The 22,168-nt window shown below is 52.4% G+C and overlaps 1 protein-coding gene across 1 annotated transcript in view; it reads left to right on the top strand.

The window, feature by feature from the left end:
- The window catches only part of RNF213 (ring finger protein 213), a 93,792-nt gene that overhangs the window by 66,709 nt on the left and 4,915 nt on the right, over positions 1 to 22,168 (top strand). The window contains exons 39-62 of the mRNA XM_073885965.1: positions 731 to 831; positions 945 to 1,127; positions 1,816 to 1,985; positions 2,085 to 2,184; positions 6,232 to 6,343; positions 6,878 to 7,088; positions 7,318 to 7,517; positions 8,385 to 8,507; positions 9,291 to 9,401; positions 10,006 to 10,248; positions 10,497 to 10,578; positions 11,695 to 11,729; positions 12,984 to 13,078; positions 14,208 to 14,367; positions 15,311 to 15,491; positions 16,283 to 16,374; positions 16,966 to 17,217; positions 18,284 to 18,416; positions 18,763 to 18,846; positions 19,166 to 19,346; positions 19,598 to 19,799; positions 20,867 to 20,944; positions 21,496 to 21,690; positions 22,068 to 22,157. Of these exons, the coding sequence (XP_073742066.1) occupies positions 731 to 831; positions 945 to 1,127; positions 1,816 to 1,985; positions 2,085 to 2,184; positions 6,232 to 6,343; positions 6,878 to 7,088; positions 7,318 to 7,517; positions 8,385 to 8,507; positions 9,291 to 9,401; positions 10,006 to 10,248; positions 10,497 to 10,578; positions 11,695 to 11,729; positions 12,984 to 13,078; positions 14,208 to 14,367; positions 15,311 to 15,491; positions 16,283 to 16,374; positions 16,966 to 17,217; positions 18,284 to 18,416; positions 18,763 to 18,846; positions 19,166 to 19,346; positions 19,598 to 19,799; positions 20,867 to 20,944; positions 21,496 to 21,690; positions 22,068 to 22,157 (3,414 nt within the window). The remainder of the gene's footprint in view (positions 1 to 730; positions 832 to 944; positions 1,128 to 1,815; positions 1,986 to 2,084; positions 2,185 to 6,231; positions 6,344 to 6,877; positions 7,089 to 7,317; positions 7,518 to 8,384; positions 8,508 to 9,290; positions 9,402 to 10,005; positions 10,249 to 10,496; positions 10,579 to 11,694; positions 11,730 to 12,983; positions 13,079 to 14,207; positions 14,368 to 15,310; positions 15,492 to 16,282; positions 16,375 to 16,965; positions 17,218 to 18,283; positions 18,417 to 18,762; positions 18,847 to 19,165; positions 19,347 to 19,597; positions 19,800 to 20,866; positions 20,945 to 21,495; positions 21,691 to 22,067; positions 22,158 to 22,168) is intronic.

Genomic DNA, 22,168 nt, shown 5'->3' with positions numbered 1-22,168 from the left:
GTAGTGAACATGGGAATTTAGGAAGGCGGTCCTCTGTGGGAGGGGAAGGAGGGCCATGTGATCAGAAGGGACATGTGGAGTTGCAGCTGTATCTGTGATGTTTTGTTTCTTTAAAAAATAATCTACAACAAATATTCCAAAAATGATAAGATTTCTTAAAGCTAGGTGATGGATACACAGGTGGTCATTATGTTATCATTTGAAATATCTTGGGGCACCTGAGTGGCTCAGTCAGTAAAGCAACTGCCTTTGGCTCAGGTCAGGATCCCAGGGTCCTGGGATCGAGTCCCGCATCGGGCTCCCTGCTCAGCCGGGAGTCTGCTGCTCCCTCTCCCTCTGCCCCTCCCCTCTGCCCGTGCTCTCAGGCTTTCTCTCTCTCTCTCAAGTACTTAAATTAAAAAAAAAGAAATAAAAAATAAAGTTTGAAAGATCTCATAATGGGAGGAGAAGTGTGAACCGGAGAAAAAGAGGAAGAGGGAAAAATCAGAAGTGGCGAATCTCATCCTACTCCAAATGCAGCAAAATGATAAAGGGCATTCAAAGCTAAAGAAACTGCTAGAAGCAGAAAGGCCTTGCCCTGCAGGCTGACCCGGTGGTCCCAGGGCCCAGCAGCTAGGGGGGTGCCCGATGCGTGCCCTGTGTTGCCCGGGGGAGAGTGGTCTTGCCTGGCTGACCTTTGCCCTTTCTCATGGCTCATCAGCCTCCTCATCACTGCCCCTCTCTCCGTCAGTGTCTGCAGGACGACTCTGACATCAAGACATACAGGCCTTTTGTCGCAGTGATGAGCACTCTACGTAAGTGCAAGGACCAGGCCAGCAAGACCCTCGCCAGGTGAGATCTTCGGTTGGAGATCCCTGTGGTGGGGAGCGCTGCACGTGTGGGGTCTGTAGCTGCTCGCAGCCAGCTTCTCTGCTTCAGAGCCGGTGCCCCTGCTTGGATTCTAGGGTTGAGATTCAGCCATGCCCTGTATGCCTGGGAGATGCCCAGGACCCGGTCTGCCTGCCCTGTGACCATGTGTTCTGCTTGAGCTGCATCAAGGTCTGGCTCACCTTAGGGCAGATGAGATGCCCCTTTTGTTTAACAGACTTGCCAGAAGACTACTCTCTAACCGTGTCCCAGGAACACAGGTAGATCACCCTTTCTTCTCTTTTTCTTCCTTTTTTTTGGCAAGTACAGTATTCAGAAATATAAACTGTATTAACCTTAGAGAACCTGACTTTGGAGAACCATCCTAAGAGAGACTGTCACCTTCATAAACCCCCAGTGTCTCAAAATTATTCCTCTGCAAGACACATCCAAGTGTAGATTTGGGAGACAACATGGTTAGAGGAAATAAAGCAGAAAGTCATAAATTAGATAAAACCATCACAGGATACCCAAGGAGCTTAGGACACAGCCAGTTTGGCTCCAGTGACCTGAGGGCAAAGCTAGTTCCTGTCTGGCCCCGCTCTTCAGAGCAGTAGTAGAAAGGAACGGAAGCTCTGTGGGCTCAGTGACCTTCAGCTCTGCTCCGGCAATGGCTCCCCTCCCTTCTGATACCTCCTGAAAGTGTGCAGAGCCAGCCCAGGGCACGGGATCTTTGCAGACTTTAGGATGAAAGGGTATTGCTGGCTGGTCCCAAGGACCAAAGGGCTCCTAGAAAGGGATGAGTCTGCGTAGCATCAGGCGGTACATATCCAACTCAGTGCAAGAAGATGGTTGCATCTTTTTACTGAAAATCACAGAATGCTGTCCAAATCCCGAAGCACTGTGTGTGCAGGGATTCTGGAGCGCACTCTGCAGGCCTGTTGACTGTGCATTCCAACCACTCCCAAGGGAGGCCATCAAGAAACACGCCTGCGTCCGGCAGCTGTGCAACAGTTTCTTCCTGGACCTGGTCTCCACCGTGTGCTTCAAAGATAATTCTCCACCACAGAAGGAGGTGATCGATGTTCTGCTAAATTTACTCTTTGTGCAAAAGGAGCTTTTAAGAGACACTTCCCAAAGTAAGTTGCTTTCTTCCTGTGGACCTAAAAATCCAGTTCCTTGTCCCACTTCTTCATGGCTGATGGGAACATGAGCCACCTCTCTCCCTCTGGCTTAAGGACACCGTGAACACACCAAATCTCTCTCTCCATTCGATGATGTTGTGGATAAGACCCCTGTCATCCGCTCGGTGGTCCTGAAACTGCTCTTGAAGTACAGGTGAGCACAGCTGACTTGGGGTTTGCTTCTAGAAAGCCTTGCTGCCTACTTCCCTCCTCCTGGCTGCTGCTTTGCTGCCAAGCACCCTTGTCTGAGCTGGTAGGAAGTTCAGGATTGGGGGGGGCGTCTCCAGGAGGGACCTCCTGGTTTCTTTATCTGTACTGGTTGTGTGCCTGACCTCTTCACCTCTGGGCACGTGAGTTTGGCGTCACCCCGAGCACCTTGTTAGCAAGGAGGAAGCAGATTTCAGGGAGAGGAGCGAGGTGCTGTGATGTGTGGGGGAACCTGTGGGCGGGAGCCGGCAGTTCTGAGCCTCCTCACATAGCTGCCTAGTCCTTGATCCGGGGGCTGCTAGCTGAGAATGTCCCCTCACCTTCGTGGTCCTGCATGCCACCTGCGCCTCATTTCAACGTTTCAGTTTCTCTGATCCTGTGAATGGACAGAGAAGCCCCTATGGTGCCAGTGCTCAGTGCTCTTGTCAAATTATGCTATTATAGAAAATTCTTAGGAAGCTGATCTGTATTCAGAGGCTTCTTTCCAAGGACACCTTGCACACTCAGCCTGTGTTCTGACTTGACGCAGCATTCTCTGAGGTGATCGCAAAATCAAGATGCTCTAAGAAGTGTTCCGACAGGGGCGCCGGGCGGCTCAGTCCGCTGAGCGTCTGCGCTCGGCTCAGGTCATGGTCCCAGGTCCTGGGATCGAGCCCCGCGTCGGGCTCCCTGCTGAGGGAGCCTGCTTCTCCCTCGCCCACTCCTCCTGCTCCTGCTCTCTCTCTCTCTTTCTCAAGTAAACAAAAAATAAGTTCCAATAGAAACAGTTTCTAACTTAAGTGTCCCAAAGCAGACTCAGAATAAAGATTAGATTTACATTTAAAACGTGGATCTTCTGCAGCCTTATCTATGGACATTTCATTTTGCTTTTTATTTTTTATTTTTTTGGTTTCATCATTTGTGAAATAGTCTGTTCAAACAGGATTCCTGAAGGATTTTCAAATAAAAGGCTTTTAAAATGCATTTTATTATAGAAGTAGTATCTTACTATATACCTTAAAGTGGTTTTTAATTTTTTTTAAAGATTTTATTTATTTATTAGAGAGAGAATGAGAGATAGCACAAGAGGGGGGAGGGTCAGAGGGAGAAGCAGACTCCCCGCGGAGCAGGGAGCCCGACGTGGGACTCGATCCCGGGACTCCAGGATCATGACCTGAGCCGAAGGCAGTCGCTCAACCAACTGAGCCACCCAGGCGCCCTTAAAGTGGTTTTTAAGACATATTTGTCAAGTTGTCCTGAGATCTGAAAAGACCCGCTTTTGATGTCATGTCATTTTTACTCATTTTGATAAATGTGTGAGATCTGTACTCATTTGAATTTCTTTGCTTAGAGAAATGGAAACGTAGTCAGTGACACACATACATCTTGACATATAGTGTAGAGTAGACACGTTAATGGGAGTGAGACAGTACCCTTAAGGGTAAATGCTTCATTCTTCAATATTTAGAGACTAAACACTACAGAACTCATTTTGTTTAATTTTTTTTAAGGTGTATTTATTTTAGCGGGGGAGGAGCAGAGGGAGAGAGAGAATCTCAAGCACACTCCCCGCTGAGCCCAGAGGCCGATGCAGGGCTCGATCCCACAACCCTGTGATCCTGACCCGAGCCAAAATCAAGAATTAGATGCTCAACTGACTGAGCCACCCAAGCACCTCCAGAACTGATTTGATTTGATTTGATTTTTAAGATTTATTCATTTGAGAGAGGGAGTAAGTGAGAGAGAAAGAGAGCATGAGCATGAGAGGGAGAAGCAGACTCCGCACCAAGCAAGGAGCCCGACGTGGGGCCTATCCTGGGACCCCGCAGTCGTGACCTGAGCTGAAGGTAGATGCTTAACCCACTGAGCCACCAGGTACCCCCAGTACTGATTTTAAAAAGAAAATCTCAAGACCTAAAACACGATTTAAAATCTGCCTTGTCATTCTCTGGGTTGAGAAGTACTTGCTTCTGCACTCTGGCAGTTTGAGCATTTTTGTTTGCGGTGCCCACCAACTGGCCACAGAGTTGTGGAGAAGGAGCACCGTGCTCCCCCACCCTGGGCTCGCACACCCCAGGCCGCCTGCACCCCACACCAGGAGGGAGGCCGGCCACACTTTGTGGTCGTGCCTCCTTCCGCCAAGTGTGGACTGCAGCTGTGTACTTCCTGCTTAGATGGGGTGTCAACAGCACCCCGAGCGAGAACCGTGTATGGTCTGGCATGGATCTAGTGTTGTGGTTTCTTTCCCAAGTGCCTGTCTGTGGACCGTTGGGGGGGTCCCCCAGGGTCAAAACCATTTTAAAACATTACAGGATGGTACTCGCCTTTTTCAACACGTTGGTCCTTACAGTGATGTTACCGAAGCGGTGAAGGAGGACCCTGCCGGCGTCCCAGCACCAGGAAAAACTGAGTGACAGCCCTCGTGGTTCTCACCTTCGTGCATGTGTAGTGTTAATAAATGCCAGCCTCACGTAAGAATGTTCTAGATGAAGCCACAGAAACCACTCGTTTTACTCAGCCTCCACCCTTGAGGACAGGACTTTTTAACACCCTGTCAAAATGAGAAGCGCACACAGAGGGCGCCGGCTGCACACTTAAGTAAACGGTTTTCTCGAGGAAAATCTCTCCTGCAATTCTTGAGTTACCCACTGAGCTGGCCTCTTGTTTTATGGAATAGCTTTTGCACTTGAGAGAATGACCAGCACACCACAGTTATTCAGAGCTGGGCACTTGGCAGGCATTTTCTCGAAAACAAGCAAAGGCGGCAACTGATAGTGTTTGTGGCTAATGATAAAATTGAGGCTTTTAAGCAAATATTGGAATTCTGGAAAACAAAACCTATCAGCTTCCTCATACTTAGAGGCTTTTTGGTGGTACAGGCAGTGATGTTAATGAAGGTGAGGCTTTTAAAAATATCTTGTGGAACAAAAATGTCAACATTTGCAAGATCTGCATAGCGCAGGGAACCAATATTTTCCACATGACCAATGCATGATGTCACAGAAACATGCATTGCTTTAAAAAAATCCATTCAAGTGCAAGGTAGGTCATTTGATTTTAATGTAATTGAGTATGAAAAGTACATTGATGTGGTCTCAGATTGCACATTGCAACTAACCTATAGAAATGATCATTTATCAAGTTTTGGTATTGTGTCAAAGAAAAATATTCACCATCATCTGGAAATACTATGAAAATATATCTTTCTTTTCCAACGACATAATGTATGAGACCAGATTTTCTTCATCTACTTCACTGTCACCAGAAGCAGGAGCAAGATGGGAAAGTCCAGCTAAGTTCTGCTAAACCAGGCATTAAAGAGATTTGCATGGATGGAAAACAAAGCCCCTCTTCTTACTAATTAATTTTTGTTTTGGAAAATAGTTTTTTTTTAAAATGTTATTTGTTTTTAACATGTAATGGGTTTATATTTTAAATGAGTTGATAAATATTTTCCCCCTTTTTCAGTTTTAATTTCTACTATCATAAATATTGATAGATTCAACCCACATAAACAAAAGCTTTTTGGGGTTCTCAATAATTTTTAAGACTCTAAAGGAGCTCTGAAACCAAAAAGTCTGAGAACAGATGGTCTAAAATATGGAATTTTATATTCCTCCAATATTGCCCTAAAATATTTTCAGTTGGGGCGCCTGGGTGTCTCAGTCAGTTGAGTGTCTGCCTTCAGCTCAGGTCATGATCCCAGGGTCCTGGGATCGAGCCCCGCATCGGGCTCCCTGCTCCGTGGGGAGCCTGCTTCTCCCTCTGCCTGCTCTTCCCCCTGCTTGTGCTGTCTGTGAAATCAATAAATAAAATCTTTAAAAATAAGTAAATAAAAATAAAATATTCTCAATAAAATGTTACAAACTGTACGTATATATCTATGTGGGTATGTATATATTTATATGGAGAGAGAGAGGGAGATGGATAGGTAGGTAGGTAGACAGATACTTTCTCTCTCTTTTTTTTTTTTGGTACAGTGAGACCAGCAGGTACCCTATTTCTCTTTCCATAGCTTCCAAGAAGTCAAAGATTATATCCAGGCTTACTTGTCCCTGTTGGAGGAGAAGGCCCTGGTAACTGAAGATAAAACTGAGCTGTACATCCTCTTCAGCAGCTGCCTGGAGGTGAGCGCGCCGTAACTGCCCTGCACGACTCCCCCAAACTCACTGCACCGTGTAGTTGATTCAGTGGAAAAATGTCTCTGACGATTCACAGAAGATAATTTTCATCGGTGAAATGAACAGGTGCACTGCATGCACACACACAAACGGTTTCCGCAGCCTCGCTACTGCCCCCCGTGGCTGTGTGTCCTGGCGCGCGTGGCCCGGGCCAGAGAACAGAAACTCGCCCCCCGACTTAACTGCTCATCTCCAGCTGGCGAGCCTAGGACTGCTTTTCGTTTTTACTCTCCCTGTTTTATTACTTCCCCAAATTTTACCAGGTGTGTGAGAAAATTAGATCATACGACATGTTTTTTTCTGTTTTCTCTTCCCCTCCTTCTTGCCCCCACCCAAAAAGGGATGTTCTTTTGCCATGATTCAATACAGTTACCCTCAAGCTTATGATATTTCTGTCTTGTTCTCCACCGTCACAGGGTAGAGATTTGGGAAGGCTGGGGGATGTGCATGCTTTTTTTTTTCTGGTTCTTTCTTCCCTAGGATTCACTGTATGAGAAGACTAGTGCTCTGTCTACCAGCAAGGAGCTGACATACCTGAGGGAGGAAGGGGTCTTCCTGAAGACCTACTTGCGGCGGCGTGGCCCGGAGCCAGCCAGCGAGGCATCAGTGGAGTACCTGCAGGAGATGGCCAGGATCCGCCTGTGTCTCAACAGGGCTTCTGACTTCCTCAGCGAGCTTCAGGAGGGCTCAGGCAGGTCTCCTTCTACACCTTTCTTTATCCCCGGGCTTAGAGACCCCATGATTTAGACATTTGGAGAGTTCTCAGAGCGACCCCGGTCTATACCATGTCCCCTTTCTCTTTGATTGGTTTGTTCACTGTGAGCTCGTGGCCACCAGGGCACCTGCCTTTGGCCTGGCTCTGTGTCCTAGACAGGCGGGCAGCAGGTCTTCTCGACCACCATCCCTCCCCCCTCTCTCAGGCTCTGCAGAACTGGTCGGGGAGAAGCAGGGCTACCTGCAGCAGGTGGAGCGCTTCTGCAGGCAAGGGAGGAACGACTGGTACCGAGTGTACCTGGTGAGGAAGCTCGCCAGCCAGCGAGGGATGGAGTTTGTGCAGCGCCTCTGCAGACAAGGCCAGCCGGCACAGTGGGTGCTTCCCCAGGAGGCTGTGGTGCAGCAGGTGAGGACACCTGAACTTGTGTCCCCCCCACCCTGCACCCCACGGCTGCTCTGGTCCCTGTGCCTCCGCTTTGGTTAACCTGAGCCAGCTTGTGATGCGGTGGAGGCGGCCAGCCATGGGGGACAGGTGTGTGTATGTGCTTTTGCTTTGTCGCCTGCCTGCACAAAAGCCTCTTTAAGGCACCGCTTCTGATCCAGGTTGATGTGGGGAAAGCCAAAGAACGATTCTGTGGCTTTTCCTTTCGGCAAATTAAAAGTAACTCAGCTTGGGGCGCCTGGGTGGCTCGGTCAGTTAAGCGTCTGCCTTCGGCTCAGGTCATGACCCCAGGTCCTGGATCCAGCCCCGCATCCCTCTCCCTCTGCCCCTGCTGCTCCCCCTGCTTGTGCTCTCTCTCTCTCTCTCTCTGACAAATAAATAAAATCTTAAAAAAAAAAAAAAAAGTAATTCAGCTTGCAGAAGTCCTTTCTCTCCTCGGCAGGCAGAGATAGGAAGCATGAGAGTGAGGATGATAGAATTGTAGCAATTTAGGCTTGGGGGTCCCTCTGTAGCCCTTTCTTGGGGTTATAACAATTGCACTAAAAATCCTGGTTTTCCTTTTTACTCCTAATGGGAGCGTATAGTGAACATACTGCAGTTACCTGCCTTTGGTCTCTGCTCTTGGTGGGGACAGGGTCAGCGCTGCCTCCTGCCCCACTCACCCCTTCACTGGACGAGGGGGAGGCACCTGCCAACACAGCAGGGGACTGTCATGCCCAGGCCTGGACCTCTAACAGTTACCCGGGTCCTTTACCTTTCCAGATGGTTCTTTGCTAACCCTGCCCTCGCCCCCTCCCCTGTGATTAACCCCTGTGTTCCTGGGCTTTGCAGGAGGATCATCCAAGCCAGATGGACCCATACCTAGTGCATGGTGATGAATATAAGGCTCTTCGTGATGCAGTGGGCAAAGCTGTCCTTGAGTGCAAGCCCCTGGCTGCTGTGGCTGGTCCGAAGGTAAGACAGGCCCCAGGCCTCCCTCTGTACCAAATGGCGCCCCTTGGAGCCTGCATCTGCCTCGTTAGTGTCAAATGACCCAGTGGAAGAGGCGCCCCAGGGCGACACGCCATGTTGGGCATCATGTGTCCACAGCCTCTGCGTGCCTGGCTGAAACAGGAGGCCATTAACAACGGAGTTAGGGGACAGATTTGCTCGACCTGCTGACCTACCAGGCCAGGGCCTTCAGCAGCTCCCTCCTAAGTTCTCACATGTGTTACTTCTTTTGAGACCCTGCTGGAGCCTCACTTCCTCCGATGTCACCCTGATGGCAGACACGCGAGCAGCACTGGGGAAATTCCTTCCCTGGATTCCTGGCCATGCTGACGGGGGTGTTTATTTTCATAAAGGGGCAGGGTTTTTAGCATTTAATCTTTAAGCAGTTCTGGTCTTGCTTCCTCTTTGAGTCCCTGTTTACCCTGGCGCTGTGCCAGGAAGCGAGGAAGTAAATAAACAGCCTCTTTCTGCTCAGAAGAAGTTTCAAGGAACAGCAAAGTGGTCAGAAAAACAGACAGTGATTTCTGTTACTTGTGTCCTAAGTGATGTGGTAACCGTGCATTGCGTTTCACAGCAGAATGTTTATGAGCCTCGTGGTCTCAGAGGTGCAGGGTAGTGGGCATCCAGGTCTCAGGAAAGGCTCCCCGGCCTCCCCCTGGTTGAGGAGCTGAACCAGCAGGACTCTGGCCCTCAGGCAGACGTGTGGAATGCTGCAAGCCTCACTGGGGTCTGTGGTTTTTGCTTCAGGTCTGTAGGAACCCCGGCCCTCAGCAGGCGGCCCACTTACTGTTAGCGCTCTTCAGAGAGGTGGCCACTTTGTACCGATTCCGTGACACAAACCTCCATCCTAAGCCAGAGGTGAGTGTCTGCATTCAGAGTGGTGCTCATCATCTCTGGATCTGGAGGGGCTTTTCTGAATAGAAGTAAAAGCCACAAACAAATTATGCCCATAATTTTTTTTTATCTAGGATGGGGCTTCTCAACTTACTTTTTTTTTTAAGATTTATTTATTTTAGAGGGTGGGGGAGGGCAGAGGGAGAGGGAGAATCTGAAGCAGACTCTGCACTGAGTGGGGAGCCTGATGCAGGACTCCATCTCATGACCCTGAGATCATGATGACCTGAGCTTTCAAAATCAAGCGTCTGACGCTCAGCCAACTGAGCCCCCCAGGCGCCCCTCAACTTTCTTATGTGGAGGAACGACTTGCTGTGTCTGTCACCCAGAACTTTCAGAATTACAATGAAAAACAAAGTCAAGAACATGAGAAACTGTTGGAGTTAGTGCTCAGGTGTGTGGTGCTGTGCTTGCAGGTGGAAATGCTCTTGTCTGGATAATTGCCCCTCGAACCATATTTGATAAGTATTCATGTCAACATATATGCGGGACGTAAGAGCAAATGTTTGGCTTTACATCATATTCTTCTTTGATATATTTCTAATATTAAGATATTTTTTCCCATCAGCAATGTGAGGCTCTGAACAAGTTCATCGAGGAAAGCAAGGTCCTGTCTTCTCCAGACATGAGACATTTTGCAACATCCCTTGTGACCAACACGCTGCCCCTGCTGAGGACAGGTGCCGGGGACAGCAGCCTCGAGGGCACAGTGGCAGAACTGGCTATTCACACTGCAGTTGTCCTCCTGTGTGGACACAGCGAAGTCTTGGAGCCCCTGCAGAATCTGGCCTTCTCCCCAGCCGACATGGTGGTAAGACTGGGACGTGGTTTCTCTGGTGGCCTGTCCCTGGGGACCTGTTGAAACTGCCTGTCTCGTAGCTCCTCTCTCTGCCTCTGTCCCACTTGACACCCGAGTCCACAGTGACAGCAAGAGCCCTCGTTCCGTTTTCCTGGTGGAGAAGAGGGAGAGTCCAGAGTCCACCCTGTCGCCCCAGGGCAGTGGCAGCCAGCCCAGTCTCTCACCTTCCTGAAGCCTTCTCTGCTTTCCTGGCTTTTCAGAGTGCTTATCTTCCAACGATGCCCGAAGACTTGCTGGCTCAAGCTCGGAACTGGAAGGGTCTGGAAGGAGTCCGCTGGTACAGTAAGTGTCAGATTCTGAGACGGGGTCACCGTCCTCTGTGCTTTGAACTGGGGTCCCTGTGGTTTGTGCCTGAGGGTCCCAGCCGCCTGCTTTGTGCCACCGTCGGGGCTTTTGCAGAACAGGGCGCCCTGCTGACCGCAGAGGACGTGCGTCAGGCCCTTCCTGAGTCCCGTCCCAGGGGAGGATCCTCATGGCATACGCTTCTTTTGCCTGATGTGAGCCGCACCAGTGGCTCAGGCAGGGGCCAGCTCAGCCAAGTTTTTGACCCAAAGATAATTCTTTTTGAAATATAGAACTAGGAGCCCAAGTAATGCAACCCATACTTTATGTAAACTTTGCTGTTGCCTAAGAAAGTAATTTTTCTTTTTTTCAATTTTTATTTATTTTTTTAAACAGACAAAAAGTCAGGCCTTTCCTGGTTCCCTCTTTTTTTTTTTGTTTAAAGTTTATTTATTTATTTATTTTTTTAGTAATCTCTGCACGTGACGTGGGGCTGGAACCCCCAATTCCAAGATCAAGAGTCACATTCTCCTCCAACTGAGCCCGTCAGATGCCCCTGAGCAAATAATCCTTTTAAACTCATTATAAAAGTTGTTCTGAAACATGCTCTTGGGGCACCTGGGTGGCTCAGTTGATGAAGCGTCTGACTCTTGGTTTCGGCTCAGGTCATGACCTTAGGATCCTGGGATCCAGTCCCGCGTCAGGCTCCCCACTCAGCGCAGAGTCTGCTTGAGATTCTCCCTCAGCCTCTGCCCCTCCCTCCCCCCACTTGCACGCTCGCTCTCTCTCTCTCTCTTTCTCTCTCTCTCGATATAATAAATAAGGAAATAAAATCTTTAAAAAAACCCATGCTCTTTAAAAACAAAAAATCAAAGAGAAAGAGCGAGTATAAAATAGGCCGACGCTGCCTCCCAGAGCAGCCCCTGCAGGAGACTAACGGAGTTTCTCCCTGCTCTGTCAGATGAAGCTTATGCATAGTTTTTACTAACGTGCTCAGGACCAGTACTCTGTTTTGTTTGGTTAGGCCGGAGAGGAGAGCGTTGGCTTTCTTTCTTAACCTCGGGTCGTTAGGTAAAACCTCACCAGCCAACTTGTCTCTTGTTGTTCTTTTAACAGTATGTCCCAATGGCCACCCGTGCTCTGTGGGAGAGGTGAGTCTTGGTATTTAAGGTGGTGTTTGCAGGGCTTAAACGTTTGTTCCTCTAGATCTGAGCAGGGGGGCATGGGGGAAGAGGTTAGTGAGGGCCATGACCTTCTAGAGAACATAGACTCTTTTCAGGGCTGTTTACGGTGCTCCAGCCAAACATCTAAACAGTGCAGAGGGCCTGCAGACCTCCCTCTGTATTGTGGGGCTGTCCTGAGCACTGTGGGCTGTGGTAGGGCGCTGAGCAGCATTCCTGGTCTCAATTCCCAGAGGCCAGTAGCCCCGTAGTTGCCAGGGTGACAACCAAAAATGTGTCCAGACATTGCCAAAGTCCCTCTAGGAAACAAAACTGCTGCTAGCCATCCTTCCCAGCCACGGCTGCATGGGGTCAGTGACACATGCGAGAGCTTGCCTGGGCCATAGGCTGGATTAGAGGAGATGTGCTCCAGACACCACAGGACAGGAAAAAGAGACTCTGGATGATGAACCCCAGCAGAGAGAGCTGTGTGCGCCTCGCCTCTGCCTGCTGCGGCACCCGGCAGGGCCCTTCATGGTGTCTCCTCTGCTTGCCCAGTGCAGGCTGTTCAACCGAACAAAGTAAATGAGAGACCTAGAGGAGGAAAGGTGATATATATACACTGCATGTTTCTGAGCTTCGCCCACTTCCTCGTCCATGAAGTGGGGAGAGCAAAGCACATTCTTCCCGAGACTTCTCTCTAGTCTGATGGTCTGAGATCTGGGGCTTGAGGCTGGTTTGGCCTGTTACAGGCTGTGATTCACAGTATACAGCAGCCCACGACCAGATTTGGAAAAATGAGGCTTTGGAAGGAGCGAATCATATGGTTACCTTTTTTTTTTTTTTTTTTTAATAAAAAAGTCCAAACTGTGTTCAGGAATTAAATTTGGAGGCTGCGGTAGTTTCCGGGTGCTAAATAATGAAGCTGTGGTAAGGCGGTCAGGGGAGCGGGGAAGAGCAGAGAATGTGAGAAAGGAAGGCTGATTTCGTATTTGTCTACAAAGTGTCTATTTGGGAGTAAAACTCAAGTTGTCTCTCCTGCTTAAAAAGTCCACATTTACTCACGTGCACCATATTTGCACAGGGCATGTGCCCTGTGTCCCGGGGCTCCTGCAGTCGCTGGCACATGCTCGAAGTAGAACAAGCAATCCACGTGCCACGTGTGGATTGGCCTGCAGGGTGGTGTTTGTGCATGAAGCGCTACTCCTCCAAAACTGAGCTCAGGCGCGTTTGTCTTTGTCCTAGTGTGGCAGGCCAATGGAACAGAGCCATTGTGTTGACTGCGGTGCCCTAATTGGAGGGATTAATCACAGACCTGAGACTGGATTTCAAGTTATCGAGTATGTAAGAGTGTATTTCTTTTCTAAGTGATCAGACCATGGGTTTTTTGGGCTATCTTTATTCCAGTGGATAAATTGCTGCTAAGTACAATATTAATTACTATTACGCACTTGGGCCTGTGTCACGTCGGTCTCAATGCCGAGGCCCCTGTGGTCATGTCACAGTGAGGTGTCTGATCTGTCGTTGGCTGACTGGGCTCTTAAATGCAAAGCAGACCACACGTTAATATGTCTTATCCAGATGTCTTCTGTGTGGGCCTGGGGCGTGCCCCTGTAGAAATATGCTTGACACACACAATTGACTTAATTCAGAGGGACATTGAAGTCCGCAGAGCCACAGATTGGGCTTTTGTCTCTCTGAGCTCACGCTGTCTCACTTGTAAACTCTCTTAACTTCCTCCGCTGTTTGTGGGAAGTGAAGGAGACATGGTCCTTCTTACCAGACACTCCAGAATCCACATGCATGGCTGGTGTCCCTAACCCAGCCTTCGCTCGAGATGAGCGTGGTTCCCCGTGCTCCCCCAGATGGCAGCTGGGGCCTCCCTGTGGCCAGCATACATTTTGGCTCTTCTGGTGCTGTTATAGTTTAAAATACCCTAGTCTGTTATCTCCACAAACCATCAGAATGTTCTAGAATGTCCAGTATTTGTGCGACAGAATGTATCTATCCTACTGCGCCTCCCATCTGGATGTGGTATGAAATTCTTTGCCAGACCTTCAATCCCAGTTTTCAGTTTGGGAAAATGAGATCGATGTACATACGTCCCGATGTCGATGTCACCGTCCCAAACTCGGGCCGTCCTTAGCCTGCGTGCTCCCCTCCCCGTGGTGACTGCGGTGGGAGACACAGGTGCGGACCTTGTCCTGACACGCGGCCCAGGGATCGCACTAATAGCCAGTCCGTTCAGCCGCTTCACACAGAATGGTGTGGGCTGTGTTCAGCCAGGAAGGGGAGGCTGGACAGAAGACCCTGGGGCGAGAGGTCTGGGCTTACCAGAAGAAGTCCTGGAACACCGTTTTCTTCAGAAGGGCAGATCTCGTCTCAGGTCCCAGGAACCTGCGGTGTGCCCCGAGAGCTGAGGAGGGATGGCTGTCTTCAGTCTCCACCGTCTTCTCTCGTTCTCTCCAGTAACAACAGAGACAGAACGCAGACTGGCCATGTGCTGGGAGCCCCACTGTCCAGAGGCGAAGCGGTGGTGTCTGACCGACAGCTGTCCCCAGTGGTCTTCCTGCTCATCCGGTTGCTCACTCACCTGGCCCTGCTCCTGGGAGCTGCCTGGAGTCCTCAGGTACAGCACGGCCTATTCCTGCCAGGCCCTGTGTTTGCTCGTTTGTTTCTAACAACCCACTGTGGGTTTTCACAGTGAGTCCTTTTGCCTACAGAGTGCTGCCCGCCTCCCGTGGATTAGGATACCTCCCTTGTTACTGTTCCCTAATCCACAGAGCAACAGAACGTTCACACACCCTCATTTCCCCACTGTGGCATGTGGTGGTGTCGGGGAACTACCCATCAGATTACATAAAATCCATTTTATTTTTTTTTAAGATTTTTATTTATTTAGAGAGGGAACAGAGGAGAAGGGCAGAGGGAGAGGGAGAATCGCAAGCAGACGCCACACTGAGCATAGAGCCTGACATGGGGCTCGATCCCACGACCCTGAGATCATGACCTGAGCCAAAACCAAGAGGCAGACACTCAACCGACTAAGCCACCCAGACGCCCCGAAAATCCATCTTAAATGAGCATTCCATGTCTTGGTGCGCACCCAGGAGCGGAGAGGCTAGCTCCGGGAAAGAAAGCACACTGTGTCTCCTCTAAGTGCATTAACCGTGATAGCAAACGTTGAGGCTTTGACATTCTTTTATTTTTAGGTTTGTACACAGTGTAGCTTTAATGGGTTCGAGATGAGGCTGTTCCCACGTAAGCTTACAAACACGCATCTCGATGAAGGAAGACATTACTTGAGAGGCGGTTATACACTGTGTGGTTTTGATGAGTTAAGAACAGGGCTGTGAGACTGTTGTGTGCTGACGATGTCAAAGGCAGTCATTCCCAGACCGCGGTCGCTCCAGGTGCTCTCGCCTCTTCTGCTTGAGCAGTGCTCCCGCCCGCCGCCCCACCAGCGTCCTCTGAGAAGCGGCCTCTGACTCGGAGCTGGCTTTCCTTCCTGGGGCCTGTGCGGGCGCGCCGGCTCCTGATAGACGAGCTCTTGTGTCTTGTGGCCCTCGCAGGCTCTCACGCACATCATCAAGCCTCCGGTGCAGGATCCCAGAGGCTTTCTGCAGGAGCACATCCACAGTGACCTGCAGCAGCTGACGAGGACGCTGGGGAGGAGTGCCGACGAGACAGCCACCACGGTGCACCTCGTGCTGTGCAGCCTCCTCCGAGGGGAGCACCACCCTTCCCACATGAGTGAGCACATGGGGCCGGGGGGCGCTGGTGCGGGTGGCACACGGCAGGGCCACTGCTCACGACACCTGAGTCAGGTACAGGGAAGCAGGGAGAAGCATGCGGAAGAGAACACAGAAGGTCAGCTCGTCTTTGCGTTTCCCCTACCGGGTTAAGACCTGTGATCCTGTGTGGTCGTGTGCACAGGGGTATTATGTGTGTGTGCACGGGGCGGGGCGGGAGGGGGGCTGTGCAGTTTCAAAAGCTAGCCTGGTGTGCAGTGCCCCTGCTGCACGATGGACATGTTTCATCCAGGATGGGTGATATGTGAGTCATCACCGTCGAGAGACCAGTGTCTGATAATCTGTTGGGACTTGTCCTCCTTGGACCCCTGGCCTGTCTGGGGGTCCTCCTGCTTTTCCTAAGGACATGGTTGTCCAGGGCTGCCTGACTGTGTTGACGTGTCCACAGTTTGCTGTGTGGAAAAGTAGGCAACAAACCACTGTGGTCACTGAGCTAATGTTCCCATTTTAAAAACTGAAATCCATAGAAAGGAAAGGTCCATAAGGTAACTTAGTAAAACAGTTATCTCTGGCACTGAGAGTGACTTTATCTTCTTCTTGTTTATTTGTATCTTCACAAAGATCATGGGGTTGGTGGGAATAGCAAGGACCATTTTTAAATACTCAGGTTAATTTAGGAAGAAGCGCCCTGCCCACCCCTGGAAGGGAGTGTGATTTGGTCATCCTTGGGTCCTGTTCATGGAGCTGCCGTGCTTTCTGTTCCTTGGGTAACCCATGCATGTTTCCTTATAGGGCCTTTTGGTTTCGATGCAAGACTGTCGACCAGAGAGCAGAGAAATAGCTGGGAGAAGGCCATGCAGACCCTCATTCTCCCTGGGCTGGAGGTGCGTGGCCAACGGCCTGGCTGGGAGCCTGTGGGCAGGTACCGTGGGCGTCCCCCAGGCACTCGGGGCAGCGAGCACCCGGGTGCTGTTGGGGCTCTGGCCGAGCCCCAGCCCAGGGGTTGACCCCCCAGCCACTCCACTGTCCTGCTGTCCCTGTGCCCTCTGCCCCTGCGGCCGGGCGGGCAGGTTGAGGAGTTACCGTGAGTCCGGAAGTTGCAGGTGACTCTTCATCCCCCACCTGTTATAGCAGGATGTGAGAGCAACAGGTAGACAAACTGTCATGTAGATACCCACCAGAAATGTGTGATTCGTCCCTCCTCTGTCAGACAAGAACAGTATTGAGAGTAAATAAGCCCAGTGGGAAATAAAAGACTGGGCATGGAACACAGGTCTGGGAGTCTCCTGTCTGCAGAGACGAAGCCTGCAAACGAGGAGCTGTAAGCAGTCTCGAAAGACAAGGAGTGTGAGTGCCTGGTTGCGTGCAGGACCCAGTAGGACAGACTGTCTAAATGGCCCACTGCTGAAGCCACTGGGTGTCCCCACCTGCAGGAGTGGTCTCACCTCCAGGCCCTGTACTGTTCTCTCGCCCAGCATCTGGAGAAAGCCCTGCTGACGGTGACAACCCTCATCAGCCAAGATGAGCGGATCAGCTCCAACCCTGTGGCCAGAATCGTGTACGGTGACCCGACGGCCTTCCTGCGTCAGCTGCCCCGGAAGAGTGTGGTCCACTGCTCTAAGATGTGGTCCTGCAGGAGGAGGGTCACCGTGGAATACCTCCAGCATGTGGCAGAGCAGAAGAACGGGCGGGAAGCCGTGCCCATCCTCTGGAAGTTCCTGCAGAAGGTAAGGCTGCTCCACAGTGACCACTTGAGGGTCCACCTTTATTTAGTCAGCGGGGCATCCAACCGATGATGTCAGTGCTTCGCTTTTCTGATGGAACGCTGGTAGTAGAAGACTCGGGGCCAGAGAGGGGGGTCCTCGTACACATCAGACTGTGAGGCCGTTTGAAGCGTAAAGTCATAGGGGAAAACCATAGGCGGGTCAGGGTTAGCAGGAGTCTGTGAAGCACGCGAGGGCCGGGGTGGTATCTCCCCAGGTCATTCAGCAGGAAGGAGCAGGATTCAAATCTTCCAGGCGGTGTCTGTTCACCTTCACCCCCGACCCCCAGTGCCAGGAGCACCTGGCCGTCAGTGACTGCTGAATGAAAAAACTTTCATCAGACAGTCCAGAATCTCCCGTGTTCCCGACCCGGCCCTGGGGGAAGGGAGCGGTGTGGTGAGTCGGTCCCGTCAGTTAGACCATAAACATACCCCGTGTCAGCCTTGTTCCGCGTGAAGGCTTGTCTTCCACAGTTGTCTGTCGAGTCCTTCCCCCTGGACCAGCGTTTGCAGTCCAGCAAGAAGTCTGGGGACTCAGAAATGTCTGACGGTCGGTGAAAGGGCAGGAGTTCCCCTGGGAAGGGGTTCCTAGGTCTCCCACGGAGCTGCCCCATCCCATTTGACTGGAGATGCTTGGGTCCTGTCCTCAGATGACACACAGGAGGGATGCCCGGCCTGGTTGCCTATATTCCTGGCCTTTCTGCTCTTGGCAGATTCTCTGCCCACCCAGCCCCTCACAGGGGCCCATGAGGCCGATTTCTTTCATGCGTTTTTGGCAAACACACATGATGTGTCAGCTCCAGGAGGCCAGGGACTGTCCCTGGTGTGCAGGACATTAGGCACACAGGCGGCAGGCTCTGGTGAACGACAGAACGGCCTCTTCCCGTGTCTGAGTAGCCTGATGTGGCGTCACCTAACACGGCACATTGACCGGATCAAATGCAAACACGGGCCCTGAGCCAGCCCCAGAGTCTGTTTCCCCAAGAACGTGTTCTAGGTGAACTAACACGTGGCCGGGCTTCCCTCTCCAGGAGGCAGAGCTGAGACTCGTGAGTTTCTTGCCTGAGATTTTGGCTCTGCAGAGGGATCTCGTGAAGCGGTTCCAGAACGTTTCAGAAGCTGAATACCAATCCATCCGCTCTTTCATGAGCAGCCACCACGAAGGTACGGGTCTGCTCTAGTAAGAGGTCGGCACCACCCATGTTTGGTAGCTCGAAGGGATCACTGCAGCAGGGCTGGGAGAGGTGCAGTCAGGGCTCTGGGTGTTCTGCGCCCCCAGCTTTTAGTGCCAAGCAGTGGGTGCCGTGAACCCCAAAAGCCCAGCAGAGGCTTTGCTATGGCTGAGCGTGGTGCCGGGTCTCCACCCGCTGGAGCTCGGTGTCAGTGCTTATACACGTGGCTGAGCCCAGAGGCGTGAAGTTGGGCTCTTTCCAAAGACCGTGAGATGTCATTGGTTGGACCTGACGGGGTAGGTGTTTCCATGGCTCTAAAAGAGTGTTTTGTTTGACAGACGGGTTGAAGCAGTTACTCCACAGAAGAGTTGGTATTTTTCTGTCGACATGGAATAAGCTGAGGAGGTCACTTCAGACCAATGGTAGGAGCCACACTCCCTGCTGCCAGCCCGACTCAGCCCTGCGGTCACAGAGTGCCGTGCCACATGCATTTCACCTGTGACCCTCTGAGTGGAGGTGTCTGGGACACGTGAAATGGCCTAGTGGGAAAACTAAGTCCCCAGTCATCTTGGGTGTGTTGATACGGACTCAGGAAGGAGTTGAGGATGTTTGAAGCCAGTCAGCGCAGGGGAGAGGTGGGAGGCACAACCGTCAGAGCATCCCTGGCTCCAGCCTTGTTGCGCTGGGAGCAGCGGCAGAGACCAAGGGAGGCCTCTGCTTGCAACACCCTGTCCTCTAAAGGTGAAGTCAAGCTGCCAGAAGACTACTGCGCCGCCGACCTGGACATGGACACTGATTTCGAGGTCATGCTGCCTCGTCGCCGTGGCCAGGGCCTCTGTTCCACCGCCTTAGTCAGCTACTTGATCAGCCTGCACAACGAAATTGTCTACACCGTGGAGAAGTTCTCCAGCGGAGGCAGCAGGTGAGTGCATGCCTGCAGGGGAAGCTGTTTCTGAGCGGGCTCACCTGGGGCCGCTGGGCCCGCCAGGACAGACGTGAGCCCGGAGGCGGCAGCTTCTGTACCTCGGTCCGGCTCTCAGGGTCCACAGGCCCGGCAGCATGTTCATCTGCTCGAACTGGGAACCTCAGCTGGGAGCTGGCTCTTTGTGGCCCAGAGTCCCGGGCCACGTGTGCCTGCTGGGACACTGAGTCCTGCGACTCTGTGTCCCTCAGCTACTCCGTCGATGCCTCCGAGATCACAGACCTGCACGTCATCAGTTACGAGGTTGAGCGGGACCTGATGCCGCTGATTCTGTCCAACTGCCAGTACCAGGTGGAGCAAGGCCAGGAGACCCTGCAGGAGGTCGACCTGGAGAAGATCCAGCGCCAGATCACCAGCCGCTTCCTGCAGGGCAAACCCAGGCTCACCCTCAAGGTGCGGCTGACCCCTTGGTACTTATTGGGTCGGCACATCTGTTTGGTGAAAGTTGGCCCGAGTGTGGCTTTTATCCAGCAGTTTCAGAGTGAGTGGGAGCGAGGATGACCGTCCAGCCGTGTGTCCCCCCAGAGGCCAGGACTCCACTCCTGGCCATACCTCAAGGCCAATGGCTCTCTTGAGCTGCCACTGAGCCAGGGTCTCGGCAGGTCCCAACGGACCTGTTGTTGGATTTCTCCACCATAGTAATGGCATTACCTCCTGCCCCTGATGGCCCTGGCAGCTGCCTCATGTAGCTGCCCCAGCCCCCTGCTTCTGCCCCCAGCCTCCACCTCAGGTGTGACCGCTGCAGTAGCCCCCACCACTCCCTGCCTCCCACGTCTTCAGGCCATATTCTGAAGCCAGATCTGGCTCCCGTCACTCCCTGGTGATGGCCCGACCCCAACGGGCATCCTGGTGCCTGTGGGGTGCATGTCCCATCCCACAGCACACCCGTGCTGCTCGTCCTGGCCTGTCTCCAGCCACTTCTCACGGCCTGCATGGACTCCTGTGGCCTCGAGCACTGGACCACCCTCCTTCCCCAAACACCCTGTGCACTTTCACATCTCTGTTCGTTCACCTGGGCTGTTCCTCTTCCTTCCAGGTCCGGTCAGAGACCTTGTGCATGGGGGGTGTGTGCTCCCTCACCGCCCGCAATTAGGCTCTGAACTGACGGCGCCCCGGGCCGCTCTCACTGTCTCTGCCATCCCTGTTGTTCTAGCACAGGGACTGCATCGTGCGAGGCTGTGCGCAGTCGTGGTTGGGGGAGTACACGAACGGGAGGGCCCCACGTTCCTGTGTCCCCAGGGGCTCGCCAGCCCACAGCATCCTACATGAGGCATCTGTGTGGCTGTCGAGGCGAGGCCGGGTCCCTTGTGTCCCTGGGTCCACAGAGACATCACAGGGCCACAAGGCGGCGTGCTCTGCCTGGCGGCGCTCTGGACGGTGCGGTGCTGCGGTGGAGTTACTGCTCAGGAAACCTCCATGGTGGATTCCGTGTCCAGAGACTGTTTTCTTTCTCAATTTAGGGACTACCCACTCTGGTGTACAGACGGGACTGGAACTATGAACATCTCTTTACGGACATCAGGAACAAACTGCCACAGGTGATCACAACACACCTTACCGGGTGCATGGCGCTTTTACCCTGTCACGGTGCTCTCCTCCCGTGGGGACTGTGCAGCCTTGCTCTGGGCGTTGGCTGGGGGCACCGCAGGGGGGCCTCCCGAGTTCCCTGGGCCCACTGCTCTTTCTGGAGGGCAAGCAGGACGCAAATCAGCAAAAGTGTTCTTGTTGAAATCCCGCATTTGTTTCTTAGTAATGATGTCATGACCGAGTATGCTGATGCAGAAGGTCCAGAGAACTTATGTCTGTGCTCCTCAGGTTTATGTGTGTGGGGTGTGTGTGTCTGGTGTGTGCGTGCGTCCGTATGAATCTCCTCACAGAGCTGCTTTGAGGACGCGATAACTTCATGCCTGTTTGTGTAAGGAATCCGGATACCGCTGCCACTTAGGAGTCACTAAGTGTTAACTGTCCTTATTGTTAGAAGGGTCGTCCCACCTATGGCCTTGGCAGCGAACAAGGCCAGTGTTCTTGCCAGGTAGCGATGCCCAGGAAGCCCCAGCCATGAACCCCTGTCCCATCTCTGATTTCCTAGAAACCCCTCCCCAACGCAGCCGTCAGCGCCATTTGTGGGCAGCTGCTGTCCTTCAGTGATGTGTGCGAAGCTCTGTCTGTCATCGAAGTCACTCTGGGGTTTCTGAGCACGGCCGGCGGCGATCCGGACATGTCCTTGAATGTGTATGTCCAAGACGAGCTGCGCATGGGCGACCAGACAGCCCTGGTTCTAACGGTGGGTCTTGGTTGGGGCTCTCTTGCAGGTTAATCCACACTGCCCTCCCCACTTCCTGCCGGGATTAGTGCCACTCGGGGTCCACAGAACACACTCTGGTGCTAGAGGCAGGGATGCACCCACAATGTGAGACTCTGAACTGGGCACGTCACAGATGCCCCCCCCGCAGCACGCCAGCCACCTGCCTCTCCCGCCATGGGACTGGCTCTGAGATGGGGCGGGCAGCGGGGGGACGACACTCCGGAGGCTAGGCCCACCGCTGGTGCATGCGTGCAGGAGGCGTCCGTGTCCATGGAGAGGGGGATCAGGAGCCCGGGAGCAGAAGGGCCACCATGCCTGCCTGTTCCCGCTCAGCCTCGCCCCTGTTTCCCTTTCAGGCCTTCAGCAGATGCCAGCTGAAGCACACGATTGCCCTCTGGCAACTCCTGTCGGCCCACAGGTCGGAACAGCTGCTCGGACTGCGTAAGGTGAGTGCAGC

This window comes from Callorhinus ursinus, unplaced genomic scaffold, assembly GCF_003265705.2.
Source record: "Callorhinus ursinus isolate GAN/ISIS: 27379988/994484 unplaced genomic scaffold, GSC_fseal_2.0 scaffold68, whole genome shotgun sequence".
NCBI classification, from domain to species: Eukaryota; Metazoa; Chordata; class Mammalia; order Carnivora; family Otariidae; genus Callorhinus; species Callorhinus ursinus.
This window is presented reverse-complemented; position numbering and strand designations above follow the sequence as displayed.